The 25,658-nt window shown below is 36.2% G+C and overlaps 1 protein-coding gene across 14 annotated transcripts in view; it reads left to right on the top strand.

Moving 5' to 3' along the window:
- Positions 1-25,658, top strand: part of KIDINS220 (kinase D interacting substrate 220) — a 114,570-nt gene that overhangs the window by 56,470 nt on the left and 32,442 nt on the right. For all 14 annotated transcript variants that reach the window (XM_074393701.1, XM_074393689.1, XM_074393693.1 and 11 more), the window contains 4 exons: positions 332-575; positions 721-809; positions 2,560-2,704; positions 8,234-8,396. In XM_074393701.1, the coding sequence (XP_074249802.1) occupies positions 332-575; positions 721-809; positions 2,560-2,704; positions 8,234-8,396 (641 nt within the window). The remainder of the gene's footprint in view (positions 1-331; positions 576-720; positions 810-2,559; positions 2,705-8,233; positions 8,397-25,658) is intronic.

Below are 25,658 nucleotides of genomic sequence, written 5' to 3'. Positions count from 1 at the left end.
GATTTAACTTTGGACAGAGACCAGTGTGCCCAGTAACTCATGCGTATTCATGAATGTTTCTCATGTGGTTTGATTTACCTCTTTAGCAGACTGTAAATGTCTGAAAAAGGACAGTATTAATTTTCTCTGCAGGTTTTATCTGTGTCAGATGGCGACAAACCTAGATTGAGCTGTCAGTAAAATTTGCTTTTGTATAGAATAAGTTTTGATGAAAAAGAGATAGTAGTTTAGAAATGCAGTCACCAAAAGATAGCACATATTTTGAAGAGATGCCTTATTATTTTGGACAATTGAAAATTTATGTCACAACTGTACATTTCTTCTACCACAGGTCCGAGTTCTGTTTTCAAAAGGCCCGTTCATTGCCATTTTTGCAAGTGATCCACATATTATCATCAAGGCAATTAACCAGAACCTCAATAGTGTGCTTCGGGATTCGAATATAAATGGCCATGACTACATGCGCAACATCGTGCATTTGCCTGTGTTCCTCAATAGTCGTGGTCTAAGCAATGCAAGGAAATTTCTTGTAACTTCAACAACAAATGGGGATGTTCCATGCTCAGATACTACAGGTAAAGCTCGGGCTTCTAAAGTACTTTGAGTTTGAAATCGTTTTGTAGTTCCTTTATAGTGACTCTCCTTTTTACCTTGAAAAATGTTGTTATTTCACAAACAGAATTTCAGTGTAAGTGATGCTCTCTTGATAAATTATTTAAGGGATACAGGAAGATGCTGACAGAAGAGTTTCACAGAACAGCCTTGGGGAGATGACAAAACTTGGTAGCAAGACGGCCCTCAATAGGCGGGTAAGGTGCCGTTGGTTTTGAGCTATATGCTTGTATTGCTGTTTATTTGAATACAAATAAAATTAAGATGATGCCACGTAAATACTCTTTTGTAAATATTGCATTAAGCTCTTCAAATAAACATGATCAGTGCATTTTTTTTCATCTTCGCATGTTTCAGGGAATGTTTGCACCTAGAACCCTAACAACTGTACTTAGTGTAGGGGTCCCAATCTGTTCTTAGCCCAGGTGATTCTCCTGATCCCTGAGATCTTAAAGCTTGCCAAATGATTTCATCCAGGGTTGAGAACCACTGTATTCATTCGTGGTCAGGTTGACCTATGCCTGTTGCCATAGCAATAGGAGAGAAAGGTTTGTAGTGTGAGAAAATTCCCGGCTTTGTCTTCCTGCTGGCTGTCCTTCCCTAGTGCTTGTGGGATGTGCACTCTTTTCCGTATCACATAGTGATTTGTGTTATTCCCAGCCACTGGGGGTTTCTCCTTCAACACGCTGGTTGTTCCTGACCTCCCCATCTTGTTTGTATGGAACAGGGGCATGTTCTGTGTATGTGTCTATATGCATATGACAGGAAGATACTCATTTGCAGGGCAGTTGTGACAGTGTCACTCATGCTCAGTTAAGTTGGGCTAGTATCAGCATTTTATTTTTTTCTGGTTTGCTACCATTAAGTTGGAGATTTTACTTTAAAAAAAAAGTCTTCAATGACATTTTGATTTTATGCCTCTATCCTGTATAGGTATGGATGCAAAATTAATAGGATGAGTGACAGCTGATAGCATTAAATTCAGAGGAGCATATAACTGATCATTCTGAACTTCCTGCCTGGCAGTTGGCAAGGACTCCTGGGTGCCCCATGGTTGCATCCATCCTTCCCATGCATCAGGACCTTAAACAAGAATACACCTTGGTTGTACCTGTTCCTTCTCTTATGAGATGGAATTCCTTTGGCCCACCCACGCTGTAGAGTGCCTTTCATTCATATGGAGATGTGAGGATAAAGAGGTTGTCTCTTTGACATAGTTTTCACATACTTTAAAATAACCTAAACATCAGGCCAGGTACAATGCTCATGCCTGGAATCCTAGCACTTTGGGAGGCTGAAGTGGAAGGATCGCTTGAGATCAGGAGTTCGAGACCAGTCTGGGCAACATAGTGACACCCTCTACATAAAATAGAAATAAAAAAATTAGCTGGGTGTGGATGCCTGTAGTCCAAGCTATTCAGAAGGCCAAGGTGGGAGGATTGCCCCAGCCCAGAACATCCAGGCTGCAATGAGCTATGATTGCCCTACTGTACTCCAGCCTGGGTGACAGAGAGAGACCCTGTCTAATAATAATAACCTAAAAACCAAAATGCTGAATCCTTAAAATCAGACAAGGGGTTATTTACTTTAATTATTTAAGGGTTCCTATAAATAGTTAGACTTCATGGAGTTTGAATATCATTCTCTTTACACAATTCTGCTTACTTATAATCTTAAAGGCATTGAACTTCCTCTAACTGTATAACTGTAACTTAAACTGTATCTGAAGGTACACTATAGCAGTTGATACAGTTGCTGTGAATATTACTTTACAATTGCTTTGTAAACATTCTGCTTCATGGATAATAATTTATTACTGTATAATATTCCTCTTTGACTAAAACTTTGGATTTTTTGTTGTTATAAACATTTATTAACATCTCAAAAACTCCTAAGTTCCTGGACTGGAAGTGTGGGTTCCTTCTCATTGCCGATGTGCTGTTTCAGGACACTTACCGAAGAAGGCAGATGCAGAGGACCATCACCCGCCAGATGTCCTTTGATCTTACAAAGCTGTTGGTTACCGAGGACTGGTTCAGTGACATCAGCCCTCAGACCATGAGAAGATTACTTAATATTGTTTCTGTGACAGGTGACTTTTGTCTCTTATTGTCTCTGATGGATAAGAAACTTTAACATTAACAAAACAGTTTAATTTCAGTAACCAAAGGTATATATTGTGTATATATGTTTACATTGCTGAATACTGCCTTTGTTTGTGTTGTGTACACTTAATGAAGTCAGTTTTAGTTTCAACAATGAAAAGTCAAAACTGATATTGTCAACCGTCAGCTGTATACCATTATTTTAAAACTTTATAACTTAAAAAATCTTATTCTTCATCTCAAGTTTAATTTTTCTTTTGCTATAAAGATAATTTTATTCTAATTTTTTAACTGAGTATAAATTAACTTTTAATTTAAAATGTTGAAATTCAGATGTTATGTGCTATTATTGTTTTAATTTTCATATGATATTTTGAATACAAATATTGACAATAAAATTGAGGATTATTGCCTTGTGCCTGAAGTCCTTGCATGGAATTCTGCTCCCTGCCTTGTGAATTCCTGCTTGCTCATAGCTTCAGGGCAACCACACAGATACTTGTAATTTAGTTTGTAAAATATATGTCTCTTTGCAGGGTATTGATTGGTACTTTGTAATATTTGCTATGTTAACTCTGTTATGATAGTTATACTAAAATTATGCTTTAGGTTATTGGGGTTCATGCTGTGAACTGTATTCCAAGTGAAGTTGTATCTAGTATTTATGTTTTGTACTTAAATTCCTTTAAGTGATTTCTCAAGCCTTGCTGTATTTATGTTCAACAGTGGGAATGTTTTAGTATGTTATCAACATATATGTATTCATTTAACAAATGTGTAGCAAGTGTCTACATTATGCCAGGTAACGTTTCTGGGCATTGTGGAGATAAGCAGTGAACAAGATAAGGTCTCTTTCCCAGTGGAGAAAACCAAATGATATAATGTCACAGAATGATGTGTGCCATAAAAACAAGATTGTGAACAGGAGATGGCCCTCCCTCTCACTCAAAAATTACTCCCATCAAAACACAGATTGTTTCTTCCTTCCCAAGAGAAACTTCTTTTGACTGTACCTCTGTCTCCAGCTACTACCCTATTTCTCAGCAAAGCTCCTTGAAAGACTTGTGTGTCCCTGTGTCTCATATTCATCGCCCTCTGTTTTCTCTGATCGATTCCAATAATCTCTTGCTATCTGTTCAGTAAAATTGCATTTTCAAGGTCACCAATGGCTTCCATGTTATAAAATTCAGTGGCCAGGCCAATGCTCATCTTATTTGACCCCATTAGTGGTGTTTGACAATGTGTTGATCACTCTTCCTCCTTGAAAAAATTTTTCTTCCTTTGGCTTCCACAATGCCACACCGACTGGATTTCCTCTTTCTGCACTGGTAGGTAGTCTTCATATCCCTTTACCATTTAGCATTGGAATGTACATTTCTTGGCGTTCTCCTTTTCTATCTAGATCTGCTTCCTTGGTGATTGCATTTACTCTGAAAGGCTTAAATACCATCAATATGCCAGCAACTGTCAAATTTGTATCTTCAGCCCTGTAGCTCTTCAGTTGCTTGTTTGACATTTAATGGTGTCAGTATATATCGGACACATAATGTGTCCACAGCTGAACTTTTGATTCTCTGACTCAAACTTCATCCATCCATGTCTTTCCTGTCTATTAATCCAACTCTTTTCCTGTTCCTTAAGTAAGAAAATCTTGATCTTTTTCTTTTATATATCACCACCAATCTGCTAGTAAATTCTGTAGCACTGTCTTCAGTCTGTTTCCAGAATATGAGCACTGTTCACCATTTCTAGTGTACTACCCTCATCAGATACGTCACTGTGTCTCACCTTTATTAATTATGGAAATAGTCTAATTGGTCTCTACTCCTGTCTTTTTCTCTCTAAAGCCTATTCTCCATACGGCAGCCGCAGTGATTCTTTTAAACTAGAAGCCAGTCGTGTTATTTCTCTGCTCAAAACTCTGTAATTTGTCCTCATTTCACTGAAAATAAAAATCTAAGCCCTTACAGTTTCCTACAAAGCCCTTTATGATCTGCCTTTCTGCATCTCCTCCTCCTTCTGACCTCATGTCCCACCATTCTCCCCTCCATCCCTTACGGACTTCTTTGCTGTTCCTTGAAAATGTCAGACATGCTCCCATCAGAAGGCTCCTGCAATTGCTATTTCTTCTGCCTGTACAGATTGTTCTTTGGATATATGCATAATGGGGTTTCTCACTTCCTTTCAAGTCTTTGCTTAAATGTCAGCTTTTCTACAAGCTCTTCCCTCTCCATCTCATAAAATGACATCTTTGGTATGCCTTGCATTACCCCTTCCCTACTTTATTTTACTCAACAGAAAAAAATCACCTCTAATTCACTACATCATTTACTTTTTGGTTTGTTTGTTTCTTTGGTTTTTGTCTGTCTCCCCTCGGTAGAATTTAAAATCCATCTGGCAAAGGTTTTCTATCTATCTTTCTTATTGCTGTTTTCTCAGGACCCAGAACAATGTCTGGGACACTGTTGTTGAATGACTAAGAGACCTGAATGAAGTGGGAACTGAATTTTATATCTGTCTTGAGAAAAGCATCTTAACAGGAGGAAGAGCAAGTGTGAAGCAAGTGTGAATTCCACCCTCTGGGGTGGAATTCCAGGAACAGCTAGAGGCCAGTGTGGTTGCACTTTGGGGCTTAAAAGAGAGTGTTGGGAAGTGATGTCAATGAACCAACCACTGGCTGGGTCACGCCTATTATCTCAGCACTTTGGGAGGCTGAGGTGAGTGGATCACCTGAGGTCAGGAGTTTGAGACCAGCCTGGCCAACATGATGAAACCCCGTCTCTACTGAAAATACAAAAATTAGCTGGGCGTGGTGGTACACACCTGTAATCCCAGCTACTTGAGAGGCTGAGGCAGAAGAATTGCTTGAACACAGGAGGCAGAGTTTGCAGTGAGCTGGGATTGCTCCACTGCACTCCAGCCTGAGCAACAGAGTGAGACTCCATCTCAAAAAACAAAACAAAACAAAACAAAACAAAAAACAGCTAGCGCCTCGGTAGTTCACTTTGAGCTTTATAGGCCCCAAATTTTGAATTATATTTAGACATTTTCAGACACTCTAAAGAGGACCAAGGTAACATCATTTAATAGTTGATACTGAGATATACATTTTAAAAATAATGATGTTTACACATTTCAGAATAAAAACAAAATATCTTCCTAAAGCCACATTTCAAATGTAAGAATTTCTCTAATATTAGTCTTTGACCATACCGTAGACTTTCTATTTGTTAAATCAGAGATATTTGTCTTTTATGTCTCATCAAATATAGCTCAGCCCATGAAACATTTCTAAGTAAAATTTCCATTTTTAAAAGCACCTGTTAGTTTCAGTGCTTAAAAGTGCTCTGTTGAAAAATACCTTACAGATTTAAATCTGTGTATTTTAGTGAAATTTTGATTTCATTTTTTTGTGACGTTTTCTATTTATTTCGGTAACATTAGTTAGAAGTGTATAGGAAAATATATTTTATTGGAAAGCATAGAATTTGAAGGCAAAAGACGTAGGTTTGAGTCCTGGGCATGTTATTTAGCCTCTTGAGTCCCCAGTTCCCATGTATGCAAAAGTGTGTGTTATCCGCTGAACACCATGCAAATAGTTGTTGCTGTAGGAAAGTCATGCAATACAGAGATTAATGTCAGGAAAGAATTTGAGATTTTAGTAGGTAAATATTGATAAGTATTTAGTTGAGTGGTTTCCTAATTAAAAATTGTGCTTTATTTTACCAAATATACTTTATTTCAAATTTGTTTTATTGGACTATTTGGAAAGATAAAACTAAAAAATTATCTTAGACATATTCATTGTTCAGAATTTTCTTTTGACATTGCTTTATTTTTTAGCTAATTGTAGGCTAGATATGTTCTAAAGATAGAATATTTATTTTTATTCATTCATACATTTTTTTTTTTTAAAAGACAGAGTCTCGCTCTGTCCCCCAGGCTGGAGTGCAGTGGTGTGATCTTTGCTCACTGCAACCTCCACCTCCCAGGTTCAGGTGATTCTTCTGCCTCAGCCTCCCGAGTAGCTGGGACTACAGGCACCTGCCACCACACCTGGCTAATTTTTGTATTTTCAGTAGAGGTGGAGTTTCACCATATTGACCAGGCTGGTCTTGAAGTCCTGACTTCAAATGATCCACCCACCTTGGCTTCCCAAAGCTCTGGGATTATGGGTATAAGCCACCGCACCCGGCCTATTTACTCGTACTTCGAAAATAGTTTTCCAGTTCTCTGTGTCTACCAGTTCCTTCATGACTTTGCATGCATGCGTCGTCCAGTTGCTGTTCCTTTTGTCCACATGTCCTCACTCTGCTTCCCTTATCCTCGCCACCTCGTGCCTTCCCACCAAACTAACTTGGGTTCATCCTTTGTAGCTTAATTCTAGTGGTTGGTTACATTCTTTTTCTTTCTTTCTTTTTTGTCTTTTTCTCTTTAGTGGTTATATTCTTAAGGAAACCTTCCCTTAACTGCCGCTTCTGGATTTGGTGCTCATTTTCTCTTTTCACACAGCAACATGTGTGTATCTCCAACATAGCCATATCTCCATCATATGCTCAGATCCTACCTTCCAGGGAAAAGGAATCCAGTCATGGAAACATAATTTCTGTGTCTGAGCAGATTTGCTGAGGGAGTGAGGGCCTGGTGATACAGGAAGAATTGTATTGGGGCTTATATAACTATATTAGTAGTAGGGTAAGGAATAATTCACATTGGACCTAAATTGGTATCTTAGTCTACCTACAAACAAAATTGATGATGATGAATTGACATTATTTGAAAATTAAAAAAACAACAGTATCGGCAGCTTAGAATTTCTACCAAATCATGGTGAAGCACGATACAACAAAACAAGGCATCCGTTCTGAAAGTTTGAGGATTGCCACTGTCTACATGTACACATGCCTAGTGATAGAACAGTGACTCAGTCCTCAGAAAATCCCAGCAATAGGCAGGGTTGTTTTAAAATACATAAATAACAAATATGAAAAGCATTACAACTCAGGTGGTGGGTTGCTTACATAGGTGACTCTGAGTATCTGAAAACAAAAGTGTGCGGGATTGCCCATTCATCCATAATAAAACAAGAATGGACTGGCATATTTGGATCTGGTTATAGTCCATCAATAGGATCTCAGCAGATAGCCCTTTAGAAGGTTGGGTCCGTTGGAGGTGAGTGGATGTTCTGTTGAGTGATTGTGGTGGCGTTGAGCTGTGTGACGCAGTTCCAAAAGATGCTTGCCTGCATGTATGTGTTGAAAGAAGTGTATTTCACCAGTGGCAAATCAAACAACTGAACATTACTTTAGAATTAAAATTGTGTTTAAGCCCCAAAAGCTTTACTTAGTGCAGCTCTTTGGATTTTAGAAGCCATGGTAGTACTATGATTTGAATTTGTAGTATAAATTAAATGGTAAATTTTAGAAATTTTAAATATTTTTGAATATACTAAACGTTTTACCTAACATATAATTACACATCTACTAATTTTAACATGTTTTTGTATTCTTTAAAAGGGAGATTGCTGAGAGCCAATCAGATTAGTTTCAACTGGGACAGGCTTGCTAGCTGGATCAACCTTACTGAGCAGTGGCCATACCGGACTTCATGGCTCATATTATATTTGGAAGAGACTGAAGGTATTCCAGATCAAATGACATTAAAAACCATCTATGAAAGGTACCTTTTTTGACCTGTTTGTATTTTACTTTATTTTAGGTTGAGTTAAAAAAAAGACAAAAACTCATATAAAGCAGACAATACAAAATAAAATGTATAAGATGTATACTGCTGGATTTAACTAATCATTCTTATTAATTCCATTATAATTTTGGAGTTGTATTAGCAGTGGTATATATCCCATCATGTAAAATCTATGACTTTATTTGGACATGTTTTTCCTTTTTCGGGTATGTAAATTTTATTTTAAAATATTTTAAATTTATTTTTAAATTTTTTAGAAACAGGATCTCTCTCTCTGTCACTTGGGTTGGAGCACAGTGGCACAATCACCAGCTCACGGTAGCCTCAGACTCCTGGGCTCAAGCCATCCTTCCACCTCAGCCTCCCAAGTAGCTGGAACTGCAGGTGTACACCAAGACTCCTGGCTCTTTTTCTAATTTTTTGTAGAGACAGGGACTTGCAGAGTTGCCCAGACTGGTCTTAAGCTCGTGGGCTAAAGCAATTCTCGTCTTGGCCTCTCAAAATGCTGGGATTACAGGCATGAACCACTGTGCCCAGCCTTACTATATGGTTTATATATTAAAACTTCTAAGATTTTAAATAACTTTTATTTCTTTAGAGTGTTGTCATTTTATTCCTTAGTATTTTATTTCGTTAGAGTATTTCCTTAGAATAATTTATTTCCTTAGAGTATATGGTTTTCCTATTTTTTTAGTTCCTGTTTTTCATATACACATTTAATGTTTTCCAAGTAAATAACTCATTTTAGAATTAGCATTATAGAGGTTGTTGTATTAGTCTACAGATTTGAACTCTTCTGGGTTTTGCTGTTTAATTTATGTGACATTAGTCAGTGGTTTAAACCCTGTGTGCTATATTAAGTAGGTGTTCTAGTAGATGCAGTGATACGTAATTACCCTGGCCTATTAAGAAGTGGTACTGAATTGCCTCTGGTCTTTGAGGTTTGCAAATCATCTTATTGTGAGATACAGGATTAGTTTTTCTCTTGATTCTGTAGTACAATATTAGGTTTTATTTCGTGAATAAACATTTGTTTTATAAACCAGGTGCTGTATAATGATGAATGCTTGCTAATGACAGTAATTACTAAGCGGTTAAGACTTAACTTTAAAAAAAAGTTTTAACTGCTTCATAATAATTCATACCAATACAATGAGTTTTATTTTTTGCATGTTATATGTATACATAAAGCCCCATTTAATATAAAGAGATAATTCCTTGACACTCTATTCTGTCCTTGAGATTGTTGTTATCATTTGTGTGTAAATAAAAAGGTCAGAAAAAACAATAAGCCTTCCTTTAGGAACTGTGGAGCGATAGCTTAAGAAACAGTAGTGGAAGGAATTTGTGGCTGCTTGAGATTCGTAGACTGTCTGAATGGGTGTTGTTCAGGAGTAGTCTGTTACTCCAGGAATAGATCTCTGTATTTCAAGAGATTTGTAAACTTGGGCACAGGAGAACTAGTTGCCTCACGTGGATCCTTACTTAAGGAAGTCGAGTCACTTAGTGTTCCTGACCTCCTTCATTCACGTCAGCACTCTGCTAGGTGCCTTATGTATTGTTGAAGCTTTGGAAAGCGCAGAGGTGTTTGGTGGGGATATAACGAGGGATGGGAACTTTGCTTTGCCGTTAAACCAACTCATTACTTTGAACTTTGGCATTTGGTGGGTTTACCATCCATGGCTGGGTCGGATTTTGGATGATTTTGAGGTGCTTTTCTTCTCTTTTTGGTGAGATAAATATATATGTCTTAAATGCCTACAACTACTTACAAAGAATATTTTGTAGCTAGTCTAAGAGAAAAAGTATAGTAAGTAATCTTTGATAATTCATGGGAATTGACTTAAAATAATTATATATAATAAGATGATTTGGAATGAAAAACTATAGGGAGACACTTTGATCAACATAATGAAAAGCCAGATATTAAAGTATGTGAGAATAATCTAGATTATTATATTTCAAGTTAACTTTGAGTTCTTTGATGCTATTGCTTGTAATTTGAATAATAGAAAGTTTTATTTACAGCAGACAAAATGCAGCAGTGTGTAATTGATATTCATTTATTTTATTAAAGAAATCTGATTTGGTAAAAACAATCACAAAATAGTGTTTTTGACGCTAGTAGTAAAATTTATTTTTTTTAATGCATAAAAAGCCTCATTTATTTTTATAGCGATTTGATGACACATCTGCTTGCTTTATTCAGGTGAAAAAGAAAATGTTGGTTCTTGGTGTTTGGTGAAATTGCGTTGTTAAATTATTTTCTAAATTGTTCAACTTTTAACAAATGACATTTGATACTAACACTAGAAAGCAATTTCAGCGAATTAAGTAGATCCCTCTGTAAACCACAGGAACATTAAGATGACACACTGTTCATTCAAGATGGTTTTAATTGGTACAATTATTGTAATTTTCTTGCAATTATGTGTTGAGCTAAAAGCTTTTGTCTGGATCATTTGAGAGTTTTTTTTTTTTTTTAAACATACATTTAGTAAGAAGAAAGGGAGTAAAATAAAAACTAAAAATTTTCTGTCTACTTTTTATTGTAGCATTTTAGACAACCATTGAAATATTTTAGTCTAAAACTTTATTTCTGCCATTTAAAGCAGAATGATAGTGGTTTTTTTTAAAAATGAATTTAAGTAGTTTTCATGATGATAATGTTTTAAATTTCTGTTTTGACACTGCTCAATTTTTTACCCAAGATGATATGGTCAGAATTATTTTGTGATAAGGATAACAACATTCTTTATTTTGATACTTTATTTTGATGTTTAAAGAACAGTTGAATAAATTCTGAGAGTAGCCATTTTCCATTTCATTGAAGTAGCAATTTGCCGTACAGACACTATGGACATCTAATTTATGACTTTAATAGACCTATCTGTTCTTTTTAAATTACTCAAGTAATGGTATTTCTATACATTATTTAGTGCAATCTCATAGTAAAACATTGTATTTTATGATAACCCCTCCTGATACTCATCCAAGGCTTTTATAAGCTTCATTTTATCACATCTAGTTATCTCATATCTCTTGTAGCTCACACTAACCTCCTTGCTCTCTCCATTCTTTTCTGGGTGATGATCAGCTCTACCTCCCTCTCTTCTCCACTATCATTTGGCCTAGATTATGCACAGACTTGTTTCTTTTGCATGTGGACTTAAGTTAGGAACGTGGATAGCATGAAAAATTTAATGTTAGTTTAGAGGAAGTTGTTGCTTCATCTCCTTTGTAGTACAAAGTCCATCCTTTGTACTGAGAATTTTTCCCTTTAATTTTTGAGATACTAGCAGTATTTATTCCAAACATTGTTTCTTGCATGCTATTATGGTGTTTTTCATATATAGCTTAGAATTTTACCGAAATTTTGTGATATATGACTTATCTGTAGATATTGGTGTTGTCATCATTCAAAATTTATTAAATTACTATCTTTTATATAATTATTGTTTCTATCTTTTTCTCAAGGCACACTCACTTTGACTGCAGATGTTCAATATTTTATCAATATCTTTATCTTTTTAAAGAGAAGCCTGATCTAATTGCAAAATTACATGATAATTCCTCGTATAGTAGAGAAAACTAAGCAGGTTTATACTGAAATAAAGATTTTGTAGTCTCTAATAGAAATCATATTTTATCTGGACAGAAATAAATGACGTTTGTGTATTTGCCAAGTTCAGTGTGAAGAGTGAGCCTGCAAACCTTGGATAAAGATACCCGTAATCAGATGTAATGTTGACCATTCAGTGTGCATTTCTGGCTTTGAATTATTTTTATCCATGTCTTTATGAAAATTGGACAATTCATATTTCTAAAGATAAAGATAAAGGGCAGAATTTTTTAGCTTATTTTGATGTACCTGTAAATCATGCCTACTTTTGTTATTTGGAGAAAAAAGTGAAATGCATTAAACTAGACGTGTTTGACTTTTTCTTAGTTTACTTATTTATGTATTTTTTGTTTTTTATGTATTTTATGTATTTATGTATTTTTTGGCTACTGATTTGTTTTGTTGTTGTTACCAGACTTCTAGCAACATCCAAAGGTATGAAAGAAATTAAGGGGATAAAGCTTAAAATTCATTCATTTATTCAGAAAACAGGTATTGAATCCTATTATGGGCCAAGCACAGTTCTAGGAGCTTGCATGTATCCAGGAACAAAACCAGCAAAGATTCCTGCCCCAGGAGCTTGCACTCTGTCAGAGAGTGATGGATAATACACAATGTATATAATCCATAATTAGCATGTTAAAAGGCAGCAAGTGCTGTGGAAAGGATCAAAGGTAGAAGAGAGTTAGGGAGATAAAGAGTAGTGTAGGTTCTACCTTAAGTAAGGGAGTCAGGATTGTCCTCATGGAGAAGGGACGAGTTGAGCAAGGGTTGAAGGAGTCAGGGGAGTTTGCCAGGCAGGTATCTGAGAAAGCATTTCCAAGCAGAGGGAATGGTTTGGGGCCAGAGAGCACTTGGAATGAATGCTGAAGGAACAGCAACGAGGGAGCTGATGTGATGAGATGGGGTGCAGTGAAGCAAGGGAGTAGGAGGTCAGATTGGAGTCACCAGTGGGGTTCATGGACCCCTTTTGGAGGACCATGGTAAGGACTTTGGCTTTTACCCTAAGATGGGGATTCATCACAGGGTCTTGAAAATTTTGTAGCTATTACCCTAGTGCTCCAGAGCCTATTTGCTGTGTCAGTGCAGCTTGGCCTGAGTTAGGGAATTCTCTTGATTTAAGGGAGCATATTTTGAGACTTTCATGGTGGGAAGGGAATAGGAATGAACTTGGACAGAAAAGTTAAGGTCAGTGAAAAGTTCAGAAAGTAATTGGCTATCCCACAGTAAAGATGAAATGATTATAGAGCCAGGCATGGTAGACTGTGCCTCTAATCCCAGCTACTTGGGAGGCTGAGGTAGGAGGATCACTTGAGCCTGGGAGTTGGAGGCTGTAGTGTGCCATGGCTGTGCCTATGAATAGCCACCCCACTCCAGCCTGGGTGACATAACGAAACCTTGTCTTTTAAAAATAATGAAAGATGAGTTATAGAAATAGCAGATTGTGGCCTTTTCTGTGTAAGCGAGGAAGTAAATAACCTCATGTACAGTCCTGTTGCAGGGTATTTAAAGAAAATTAGTTATTCTAAACATCTGCAAGAATTTATAAGCCTGATTTCCCTTTCATCTCCCCTGTTGGAATACTTGTTTCTTAGAATCATTTTAGTCTTTATTTTTTAATGAAGTGATGGGTTTGTAGACATTTTTTTGTATTATTTAAAAAATTGCCTTCTTTCCCTTTTCTTGACAACTACATGGTATCACTGTCTGATATATAAACCTCTGGTTGAGAGGGAGTGAAAGGTAATTTTTGTGGCATTGAAGACTGCTAGGTGTAGGAAAGATATCAGGGGCAGAAGAGCAACTAATGAGTTGCTTTTAGAATAATACTGAGTTTGACTTATAGATAGTATAAAGTACAAGTGATGGTCTGTGCATATCAAATTGGGCTCTAAAGACAAAAGGATATAATTGGTCAAAATCTGTATGCAGGTACCAGGTTTCTGCTGGAGTCTCCAGTGTCATCAGCCTGGCTCTGGCTCCTTCTCCCTCTTACTGTTTACCGTTTACATGCTCTTCTCTGGCCCCTTCCACCTCCTTCTGGTCTCATCTTAAATGTTACTACCTCAGGAAGCCTTTCGTTACCAAGTCCCCTCCCCCCCACCCCTTCGAGGTTTTGTTAGATGAGTCCTGTATGTACTGGTATGTTCTTTCATAGCACTGGCCGTAGTTACCTTCTTAAAAATATTTGCATTGCTATTTCTTTAATATTTGTCTCCTGAATGACGCTATATACTTCATGAACTGTAACTTTATTAAACATTGCTGAGTTTTTTTGCTTCAAGACGGTGATTGATTTAGGTAGTAGTGGATATTTCTCAAAGAGTAAGGAAATCTGATAACATTGGATCGAGGAAGACATGGACTGGGCAGGTGGTACCTGAGCAGCCTCACTTTATCTTGAAAAGAGTACTGTCCATCCAGGTACTTCATTCTTTAGGCTTAAATATGGGTAAAATGTTTCTTTTGTTATATATATGAGCATATCCCTGGGCCGGATGCATAGGAATGTCTCAGTACACATAGGCTGAGCGATGACTCTGTATTTCACCTAAAACTTGGTGGTTTCTGCCTTATGTCAGGTGGTGCTAGAATCACAGCAGTGTTTTTGAAAGCATTCCCTGTAACTTTGAGTTCAGCGGCATTTCTAAGATTTCTTACATTCATAATCCATTTATCAATGCCATGGTCTGCTGAAGTTGCTTCGTGTTTTTTTTTAAATTTTTATTTCAGTAGCTTTTGGGGTACAAGTGGCTTTTTGTTGCATGGATGAACTATACAGTAGTGAAATCTGAGATTTTAGGGCACCCATTATCCAAGTAGTGTGTGTGTTGTACCTACTGTGTAGTTTTTTATCCCTAGCCTTCCTCCCTGTCCCTTCTGAGTCTCTAAAGTCTATTATTTCACTCCGTATGCCTTTGCTTATTCATGACTTTGCTCCCACTTATAAGTGAGAACATACGGTTGTTGTTTTCCACTCTTGTGTTACTTCACTTAGAATAATGGCCTCTAGCTCCATGCAAGTTACTGCAAAATACGTTATTTTATTCCTTTTAATGGCTGAGTAGTATTCCATGGTGTATATAAATCATATTTTCTTTATCCACTCCTTAGGCAGTGGGCACTTAGGTTGGTTCCACATCTTTGCAATTGTGAATTGTACTGCTGTAAACATGTGTGCAAGTGTCATTTTCATATAATGACATTTTTCCCTTTGGGTAGATGTCCATTAGTGGGACTGCTGGATCAAATGGTGGATCTACATTTAGCTCTTTGAGGAATCTTCATACGGTTTTCCATAGAGGTTGTACTCATTTACATTCTGATGGAGTTGCTTTGGATTGGCTACTTCTAGATAGCCAATTGATTCCTCTCATTTCAGATTCTTCTTACAGACTCAGTTTCTTCTTACAGACTTGTCAGAATTGTTTTAAAGGCCATGTAACATAGATGACTCCAGTTCTGTTGTGCTAAACATTTTAATTGTGTTCATTCATTAAACAAAATTAATTATATGCTTGCCACAGTCTAATAAAAGTAGTAGCTAATACATAATGTGAGCCCTCATTCTGTGCCATGCAGTGGATTAAGCACTTTACCTAGATTATCACAACTAATGCAGGTTGCATATCCCTAATCTGAAAATCTGAAATCTGAAATGCCTCTAAATCTGAAACTGAGTGCCGACGATGTTCAAAGGAAACGCTTACTGGGGCATTTGGGATTTGGGATTTTTGGGTTGCAGGTGCTCAGCTGGTACTGCAGATACTCCCAAATCTGAAACACTTCTGATCCCAAGCATTTCAGGTAAGGAATACTCAACCAGTACTTATAACCCTAAGAGGCAGAGAGCAGGAGTTATCTAAGACCTCACAGCTGTGACTGTGGCGCTTCCCAAGTCTGTTTCTGGGGGCCAGGAGCCTGTTCTCTGTAGCTGCCAGCTAGGCAGTGGGTCTGAGATACCAGAAATATAGAACTAAATTAATATTTTTATTTCCAGATAGATTTTATTTAACTTTTCATTGATGTACCTATGAGTATTTAGAATAATTTATTATGTATGAGTGTGAATGTTGTAACAGGTAGAAATTTTTCTTTGGTGTTGAATTGATCTTTTCTGTTAAAAATGCAAACAACTTACCAACATATAAAATCTCAAAGAAATGCTTTATTTATTTCTAATTGTGTCTAGTCACTGTGCTAGGTTTTGGGTGGAAAGCTTTAAAAAATCACTTCTGATATTTAGCACTTAAACATCTGGTACATCTGTTCGTTTAAGCCTTTATACCATTTTTATATCTACCGTGTGGCTATAACTTTTTTAGGTAACTTTTTCAGTAGGTTTTCTTTTACTTTTGCTTTTTAATATATTTTCTCAGCCTTTACTGTTATAATGCCATTTTCGTGTTTAATGCAAATGTAGAAGGAAGAAAAAATGCTAAATATTCCAAAGTAGAATGAAGAAAAAATGCTAAGTGTTTCAAAGTCATGTGTTTCTAATGTCAACATGAAAAATTCAGGGATATTAACCAAGGTCTTGATTATTCAAAACCCTTATTGTACAAGTTATCTTAAAAGATTTAATGTTTAAAAAGTATACAGTATTCTAACAATATTTGGAATTGTTGAAAACAAATAGCAGATAGTTTCTTGAAATATATGTTTTGATATGTAAGAAATGTAAGTTTAATGTGTAAAAGAACATTACCTGTGCAGGTTTACAGTTAATATAGTAAGAGCATTTGTATATATTTATATTTTCTAAACAAGTCTGATTATTAAAGAACTCAAATTTACCAAAAAAAGATTACATATGCCTTGACAGATTGGGTAGCCAACTTTTTTCCTGAAGTTGATTTTTTCAAGAGGTTTGTGATTTCAGAATTTTAAATCAAAATATTTAAAGACTTTTTAAAATACAAGAATAAATAAAAGTGATATATAACAAAAATGCTAGCTAATTCAAATGCTAAGATAATGTTGAGCTGCTGGTTTAAGACCACGCTGCAGAAGTGGCTTCTGTTAGCAATATTCAAGAAGTCCACAAGATGGGAGCATTTCACTAGAAACATTATTAGCATGTTCAGCCAAAAATAAGATGTAATACATTTTGCTTTCCCCTTCCATAGCAGAAAAACAAGTGAGAGTTTAATGAAAGGTTGAATTTTCTTTTCTGTTGTTGTTTTAAAAAAAATGACTTCAGGACATTTTTTCAGCACTGAGAATCATGATCAAAGGCAAATGAATGGTTATCTATTCATATGACGTAGTTTTTAAGTGTAGTACTACTTTTGTCTCCTCAAATTACTTTAACTTTTGGGAAAATAGTGGCTATGAAAAAAGAGGAGCTTAAAAAATTGATCTGCTTACAAATTGGCATTTAGATATAAAAATATTAAATCCTAAACATTGTAGAACTTTGGTCCAATACTTTTAAAACATTAAATCTTTTAAGAGAACTTGTATAATAAAGATTTTGCCTTAATCAGAAACATATTCATAGATCTACTTTCTTAAGTTCAGAGCCTCCTTTCTCTATGCCTGTCATTCAGTTTTATTACAGAACATTTGCATTCTATATATGATTAATGTAATACAATTTTAGATTTCTTAAAGGCAACAATTGCATAGAGAATTCATCACTTGGCAGCAACTTACAATATTATTAGTGGTACCTAAAACAGCTATGAAAATTTGATCTCATGTTTTTGTCTGAACATTTTAAAATATCAAGTATAAACTCTTGATGCCATAAAACAGGCTTTGCTTTTTAATATTGATAGACACTATTTTCACATAGAGTCAGTTATGAATTATTTTGCCTCTCTTACCTTTTTACTAAAGCCTCTCATTACGCTAACTGGAAATATCACTTTGTTCTGTGAATTACTAATAAATGATTACTTGCATGGTCATAACTGGGTAGGCATCATGCAGTCATACACTGTTTTTTAGACTGTTACTCCCAGTGGAAACCTTTTTCCAAATCTTATGCAGAATTCCAATAAATAAAGCGGAATTAATATAAGTTTATTGATTCAAATTATAAGATTTCGTAACATTCAGTGAGAAAAATGAGCTATTCTGAAGAATATTAAAATTGCAGAATTTTGGATGACTGTTACAGTCTTAAATTGGTTGAAACATCTGTTTGTTTCTCTAATTAGTTTTGGGACTGTAACATGAAGAAAATCATAAATCATGAGTAGATGCAAATGTTACCAGTTTTTAAACTTTCTTTGTGATGATAGAATGTTTTCAGTTAATCTCATCCAGAAACTTGAAAGATGAATTGGGAATATTGTTTTATAGGTGAATCACCAGTAGTTTCTTGGAGTGGTTCACATTTCTTGTAATTATTTGAAGTGTTATCTGTTTCTCTGACTAGGTGAAAGTCATGTCATGCAATTTTCTAATGATTTTTACAGTCTTTGCTGAGGCTTCTAGGCTGTAGTGTAATGTACTTGTTTGCATAATTTTATAAACAAAAGTGCTGATCTGGATTCTGAAAAAATGATGAAGGAAATTCACTGTGTGCATAAAGATGATGGAGAAGCTTTATTTCAAAGTACAAAAAAATGGAAACTAAAAGAAAAACTCAAGATGACTTATCAGCTTAGCTTATTTATTGATCTTCTTCAGTGTGTTAAAATGTAATATGTAACAGCGTTCTTTCCTATTACATTTTTAAGGCATTAAAAACATGTAAGATTACCTGAGGGATTTTGAGCCATGTGTGTGGCTCCTGTTTGAACTGGTGCAGTGAGCAGGGCAACAGCTTTTGAAGCAATCAGGAGCAGGCACCCCCTCTGCCGCTTATATCTGTGGTGGTGTTGCATCAGTTGCTTACCTCTCTGAGCCTCAGATTCCTCATTGTAAAAATGGAAATAATAAATAACCTCATGGGATGCTGAGAGAGAAATTAGTTAAACTAGGTAAAGCACCTGCCTCAGAGAATGGCAGACAGTAAGTATTCAGCCAATTAGTTCAAGTTTTCCTCTCAATTCTTCATAACTTTTAAATATGTTTTTCCTGTTAGAGTTTATATAAGAGGGATAGAGAACCCCTAAATGTACCTTACTCAGAACACTTTACATAATAGACATGAATGAAGACAATGCCTTACCAGTTTCATAGTTGACCCTAGGCAGACACCCCTTTGAGTTTTTATCTTTTACGCTCCCTGCTTGTGGATTCCTTTTTCATCCCTCTATTTTCTAAAATTGCAGCCTTAAAGCCAAAGACAGGTTGTGCATATGATGACTTTCTACTGAGTTTAAGTGTTCTTTAAATCCTTTAAATTACATGCCTACATGTTTCCTTCCTTCATATAAAAACAAAATCTTGGACCGTGATGTTCTCACCAAATAGATTATCCTGGAGATATACACTCTCAGTGGGAAATAATTTTTGTTTAGTGTAGAATAATCGCTTCTAGTAAATGAAATTAACTTTGTTTAGCTCTGCCAGTGGCTTCCATGGCAACTTATACAAGTGCTTTTATGGTTTGCACTATTTAACCCTAATCACACCATCCTTAAACACATAGGTCAAACACATTAAATACTTGCAAGTGGCTTCTTTTAAACCAGAAATAAACAGACAAACACACTTGAAGAAAGTATACCATGATGATCTATTTGGCCAGCAGAGTATGTAAGTGCTTTGTTATTTCCTAGTGTAGTTACTGAGTAGGATACCTATAAAATGCAAACTTACTTTTGTAGACCTTAAAAAAATGAGGGTCAGTGAGAACACGTGGCACTGTTTGCATGTGGTCTTGAGAATCTTATCTGACCACCACATGAGCATAGATGCCTCTTTTCTCTTCCAATACGTTATTTTCTCTATCGAGAGTTGTTGTGTACTTAACACAGTCTTCTGTATGTGGACAGTTTCAGCTCTTAATACTCTTATTACTTTGGCTGTGGCAGACAAAGTGTCTACTTTCTGATCCCCTAAGCTAATGTTATTTCCAACATGGTGGGAAAGGTGACTCATGGAATAGTTATGAATATACTTTTATAAAAATATTAGGAATGATTAAAACTTACGGGATGCAGCAAAGGCCGTGCTCAGAGGGAAATTTATGGCTGTAAATGCCTACATTAAAAAAGAAAAAAGATATTAAATTAATAGCCTAACTTTACACCTTGAGGAACTAGAAAAAGAAGAGCAAATTAAACTCAAAGCTAGCAGAAGGAAAGAAACAAAGGTTACAGTGGAGAGAAATAGAGAATAGAATAACAATAGAGAAAAGTAATGAAACCAGAAGTATTTTCCTTGAAAGTATCAACAAAATTGACAGGTCCAATGTGGAAGTCTAGGCCTAGGGGCAGAGGCAGAGCCAGGGGCCAAGGTGAGCAGAAGTGCCTTGAGTTTTGGAGTTGCTGCTGAGGCCAGGACTGTTCCTGAGGATTGGTGAGGGTGAACAGGGCTTAATCACGGTAGATTTTTCTCAAGTATTTTTCCAGAGTGTTTGGAACCTGGGAAGTAAGGATTTTAATTTGGGGATTACGTAGACAGGAAAAAACCACAATTTTGTGCAGATTACAGGTTGGAAAAGTCATTACTAACATTCCTATTATCAGATTTAATGTTGAGATGGTAACTTATAAATAAAAACCATACAGTGGTCTGGGCACAGTGGCTCATGCCTCTAGTCCCAGCAGTTTGGGAGGCCGAGGCAGGCAGATCACTTGAGGTCAAGAGTTCGAGACCAGCCTGGCCAGCATGAGGAAATCTCGTCTCTACTAAAAATACAAAAATTAGCCAGGCATGGTGGCTGGTGCCTGCACTCCCAGCTACTCAGGAATCTGAGGCAGGAGAATTGCTTGAACCCAGGAGGTGGAGGTTGCAGTGAGCTGAGATCGTGCCACTGCACTACAGCCTGGGCAACAGGCGCAAAACTGTCTTAAAATGAACACAAAAACAACAAAGAAAACATAAAGAATTCCAAGACTGGGATTTGGGAGGATAGAGCCATGCTGCAGATGTTGTTATTCAAACACAGATGCTGTAGAGCAGACAGTTGTGACCAAGACCGAATTGGCATTTCCAAGTCAGAGTTAGTTGCCATGTTGATGGAGGAGAGCTGAAAAAAGCCATTTTAGTGGCATTTGCAAATAAGAAGGACATGGAACAGGCCATGACTCCCTCAGAGATGTACATTCACTTGGGTTATCTGCCTAGAAGGACTGAGAATCGCAAATATTCAAAACTTCAGCAGCCAGAGGCACTGGCCTTCATGAGACAATGGAATGGTTAGTTGAAACATTAAAGAGCAAATAACAGTACAGTCACTCTGCTTCTCTGAAATGAAGATGGCTTCATCCCTTGGGAAACAGTCAAGTGTGCTTCTCATGACTAAAGGTTAAAGCTGTATGACTGTTGGCATTTACAGAACTGACTGTGACATTTGTAATAAATATAAAAAAATAGATATTTGGTTGAAAGGGTAATTCATTTTGATTGAGCCAGTTGAATGTTCTGTGTTGTAGGAAATGTTGCTTCCCTGCTTTCTTAACATTAAATACACATTCTATTTGTATGGGATTTTTATTCAAATAGTTATATTAAAGAATGCACTTTTGTTGGGAAAAAACAAACCCTATTTTTTGAACTAATGGTTGCATCTTTTTTGTATAAACATTAGTAAATATCTTAACTCTTTTTTTTTTTTTTTTTTCCTAAAATGAATTTCCAAAGATTGTACTAAATAGGGTAGGCTAGGAAATAGTGTGGGTAGCATAGTCCTCATTTTCTTAATTGACCACTTTGTATTAAGCTGTGTTTTTTAAAAGCTTTTGGATATTGTCCTGACGTTGAGATCATTATTTTAGTGGTTAACTTTACTGACTTATCTGCAGTTAATATCATACGCAGTGATGAAACACTGAAATTATCCTTCCTAAGTTATAGGAACAAGACAAGGATGCCTGCTGCTGTGAACTGAATGCTTGTGTCCTACCAACATTTTTATGTTGAAGCCCAAACCCCCAATGTGATGTTATTTAGAGTTGGTGCCTTTCGGAGATAATTAGTTTAGATGAGGTCATGAGGGTGTAATCTTTGTATGGGGTTAGTGCCCTCCTATGAAGAAACCAGAGAGCTTCTCTCTCTCTCTTTCTATAGTGTCCTTGATGTGAGGACACAGGAATAAGATCATCTACAAACCGGAAAGAAGGCCCTTACCAGAATCTGACCATCTGGCACTTTGAACTCTGACTTCTAGCCTCCAGAATTTCAAGAAATAAATGTGTGCTGTTTAAGCCATCCAGCCTATGGTATTCTGTTACAGCAGCCAGAGCTAACTAAGATACCCATTTTCACCACTGCTATTCAACATTGCATTAGAAGCTGTAGCCTTTGTAACTGGACAAGCAAAAAATAAATAAATAAAAGAATCAAAATTGGGAGGGAAGAAGTAAACCATCTCTAATCACAGATGACATGATTCTTCTATGCATAGAAAAATTCCAAAGAGCCCACAAGAAAGCTATTAGAGCTAACAAATCAGCAAAGTTTGCAGGGTACAGATCAACACACAAAAAGTTGTGTTTCTGTACACCTTCAGTGAACCATATTAAAGGGAATTAAGAAGGCAGTTCATTTTACAGTAGCATCTAAAAGAGTAAAACACCTTGAACTAACTTTAACCAAGAAAGTTAGACTCATACACTGACAACTAAAAAACCTTACCAAAAGAAATTAAAGAAGACCTAAATAATTGGGAAGACATCCTGTGGTCATGGGTGGGAAGACTAAATATTAGGGTGTCAGTACTACCTGAAGTGATCTATAGATTCAACAAAACACTTGCCAAATTCCAGTAGCCTTTTTTGCAGAAATAGAAACTGATCCTTAAGTTCGTATGAAGTTTCAGGATACCTCAAATAACCAAACAGCCTTAAAAAGAAGAACAAAGTTGGAAGACTGACACCTCTCAATTTCAAACATACTGCAAAGCTACAGTAATCAAAACAATGTGACACAGGCATAGATGGACATATAGAGCAATGGAATACAATGAGAGTCTAGAAAAACCCTTACATTTATGGCCAGTTGGGTTTTGACAAGGGTGCCAAGTCCATTTAATGGGAAAAGAACAGACTCTTCAACAAATGGGGATGGGACAACTAGATTTTCACATCCAAAAGAATGAAGTTGGACCCCGACCCCACACCATGTACAAAAATTGACTCCAAATGGATCAATGTATGCTTTCCCAAACACAAGGTTTTGTCAATATCAGAAAGGATAATTAAGGTGAAAATTATTCCGTTTTAAAGGAATGGAGTTCTTGAGGAAGAACACCTTTTTGTGTGTGTGTAGTTTATTCACTCTACAAATATTTATTGGACAATAGTGTTGTGACAGTATTCTGTACAAACCATTGGAGCTACAGTGGTGGAAAAAAAACTAAACTTATTCCCAGTTTTAATGGAATTTCCAGTCTAGAGACGGAGATAAATATTAAGAAAGTAATTTCATTAGTGTAGAATTTCACTTATGATATGTGTTATGCAAAAAGATATACAGTATGTGCTGTGGGGGCTTGCGATGGAGGAAAATGAGCTGGTCTCCAGGAGGCTCCCTGAGGAGGTGGAAATTGCACCGAGCACAAAGGATGGGTAGGAATTAACAGGGTGAAGATGGAGGGTGTGGCTATCCCCTGGGGTATCTAGGGTTTTTGTGTTTTCTCAGACAGCCATGGGCGTATAAATGGACTCCATTTTATCTTTGTTTCTGACGTTTCGGCTGCAATGCCGAGCGGCTATTTTCTGTCCCTCTCAATCTCCAAAGTGTTCTGTGCATGGACAGTATTTAATAAATGGGCATTCACTGATAGAAAGTATTTGAGAATCTATTAGAAGTTAATTTGTTTCAAGGCAATAAAATTCTAAAGCATTTAAGAATTTTCTCTGTTTAAATTTTTAAAGAAAATGTGTCTTAATTTTTAACGTCCTACTAAATAATGACATTATTAGGCAGCTACTTTTAGATAAAATGTGATCAATAATACCTTCTTCATAAATTCTGCTCTAAGAATCTGTTTATATTTTGATTTAGAATAGAAGTCTTTTCTGTAATTTAAAACCTGATTTTGAATGGAAGTGATATGAATAGTTTATATAATTTCTGCCAAGGAATTAATATGTACTTTGTATAAACCACTGTCATTTATAATCAGAATGCCTTTAACTTACATTGGTGTTGGCTTTAACAAGTATCGCTAGATTGGTAGCATAGAAAGAAATTGCATTTAGACTTACTAGGAGCTCCTTGATGCCTGAGGTTTTATAATGCTTTCTTTGGGCCATTTAACTGTTGGCAACTTTAATTCACATGATTCATAATACTGGAAATTTGAATTCACTCTTAATTGAAAAGTGAAGTTACTTAAATTCTTTAAATGCTAACCTTTGGAAAAATATCTGAAAAATAAAGGCACATATGATTTTGATGGCCTACTGCCAAAAGATTATCATTTACATAAATATCTCTTTCAGCAGAAGAGTTTAATGTATTGAGCTCAGAAGGTTAGAATAGAGACTTCAATCTGGAAGCCAGCAGTAGCCTGTTGGCTTGTGAACAGCAGCATTGTTCATCATACTGAGAACACTGTTGCATTCAGGCAGAAGCAGAGCTGGCATTAAAATGCAGTTAATTTGTTTCATGTGACTTGTCAGCTGTGTGTTTTTATCTAAATCTTTCTAGCTTCTCTTTTTAGTATTTTGTGTTCGACTCCTGAAATAAATGAACTACCTATTTAACTGTTTAAGTTCTGATTTTATCGCCCCTTGCAACAATTCTACAGGTTTTCCATTTCATTTTACATATATTTAATAATCAGTTTGAACATGCTTTTAATTTATTGAGTAACCCCATCTCAGAGGGCTTTTCTGTCTTGTGCATGTGTATGCGTCTGTAAAAGAGACTTTCTGAAATTAATTAAGGTAAAATTGCTACCCTTATTTTCTCACCAGCACCCTATTCTCTTCTTGTTTGCTAATTGTGTTCTCTGGATTTTTCCCTTAGATGACTTTTAATATTTGGCTAGTAGCCAAGTATTGGGTCTGAGTAAAGTGCTAGTCCCAAAGAAATATTGTAACTGTTACTAACATTAGAATAAGATTCCCATTTCACTTTTTGAAGGGCATGAAAATCTTACTGCTCCTCTGCAACTATGCTCACTCAGTATTATCTAACAGTGAATATACTTGTTTAATTGGGAAGCGAGTATTTTGAAGAGGTATCCAGTAATTTTTAAACAATTTTTGAGGTGTAGCTGACATATAATAAACTGCCATATTTAAATTGTACAGTCTCACAAGTTTGATAAATGTATATACCCACAAAGTCATCACCACAATCAAGAGAGTGAATGTTTCCGTCAGTTCCAAATTTTCTACCTGTTCCTTTGATACCCTCCCTCGTCTTCGTCCTGCCCCACATTGCTAACTTCACAGAAAACTCCGGTGTGCAGTGTTATTTTAGAATGGTTTATATTTTCTAGTTTTATAGAAATGAAAACATACTCCTATACACTCTTTATTGGCTGGATTAATTTAGTAAGAGATTCATCCATGTTTTTTGTATCAGTAGTTCATTCT

Source organism: Saimiri boliviensis, chromosome 1 (genome assembly GCF_048565385.1).
Source record: "Saimiri boliviensis isolate mSaiBol1 chromosome 1, mSaiBol1.pri, whole genome shotgun sequence".
In the NCBI taxonomy this organism is placed as follows: Eukaryota; Metazoa; Chordata; class Mammalia; order Primates; family Cebidae; genus Saimiri; species Saimiri boliviensis.
The sequence above is the reverse complement of the archived record's forward strand: the minus strand, read 5'-3'. Positions and strand labels throughout refer to the sequence as shown.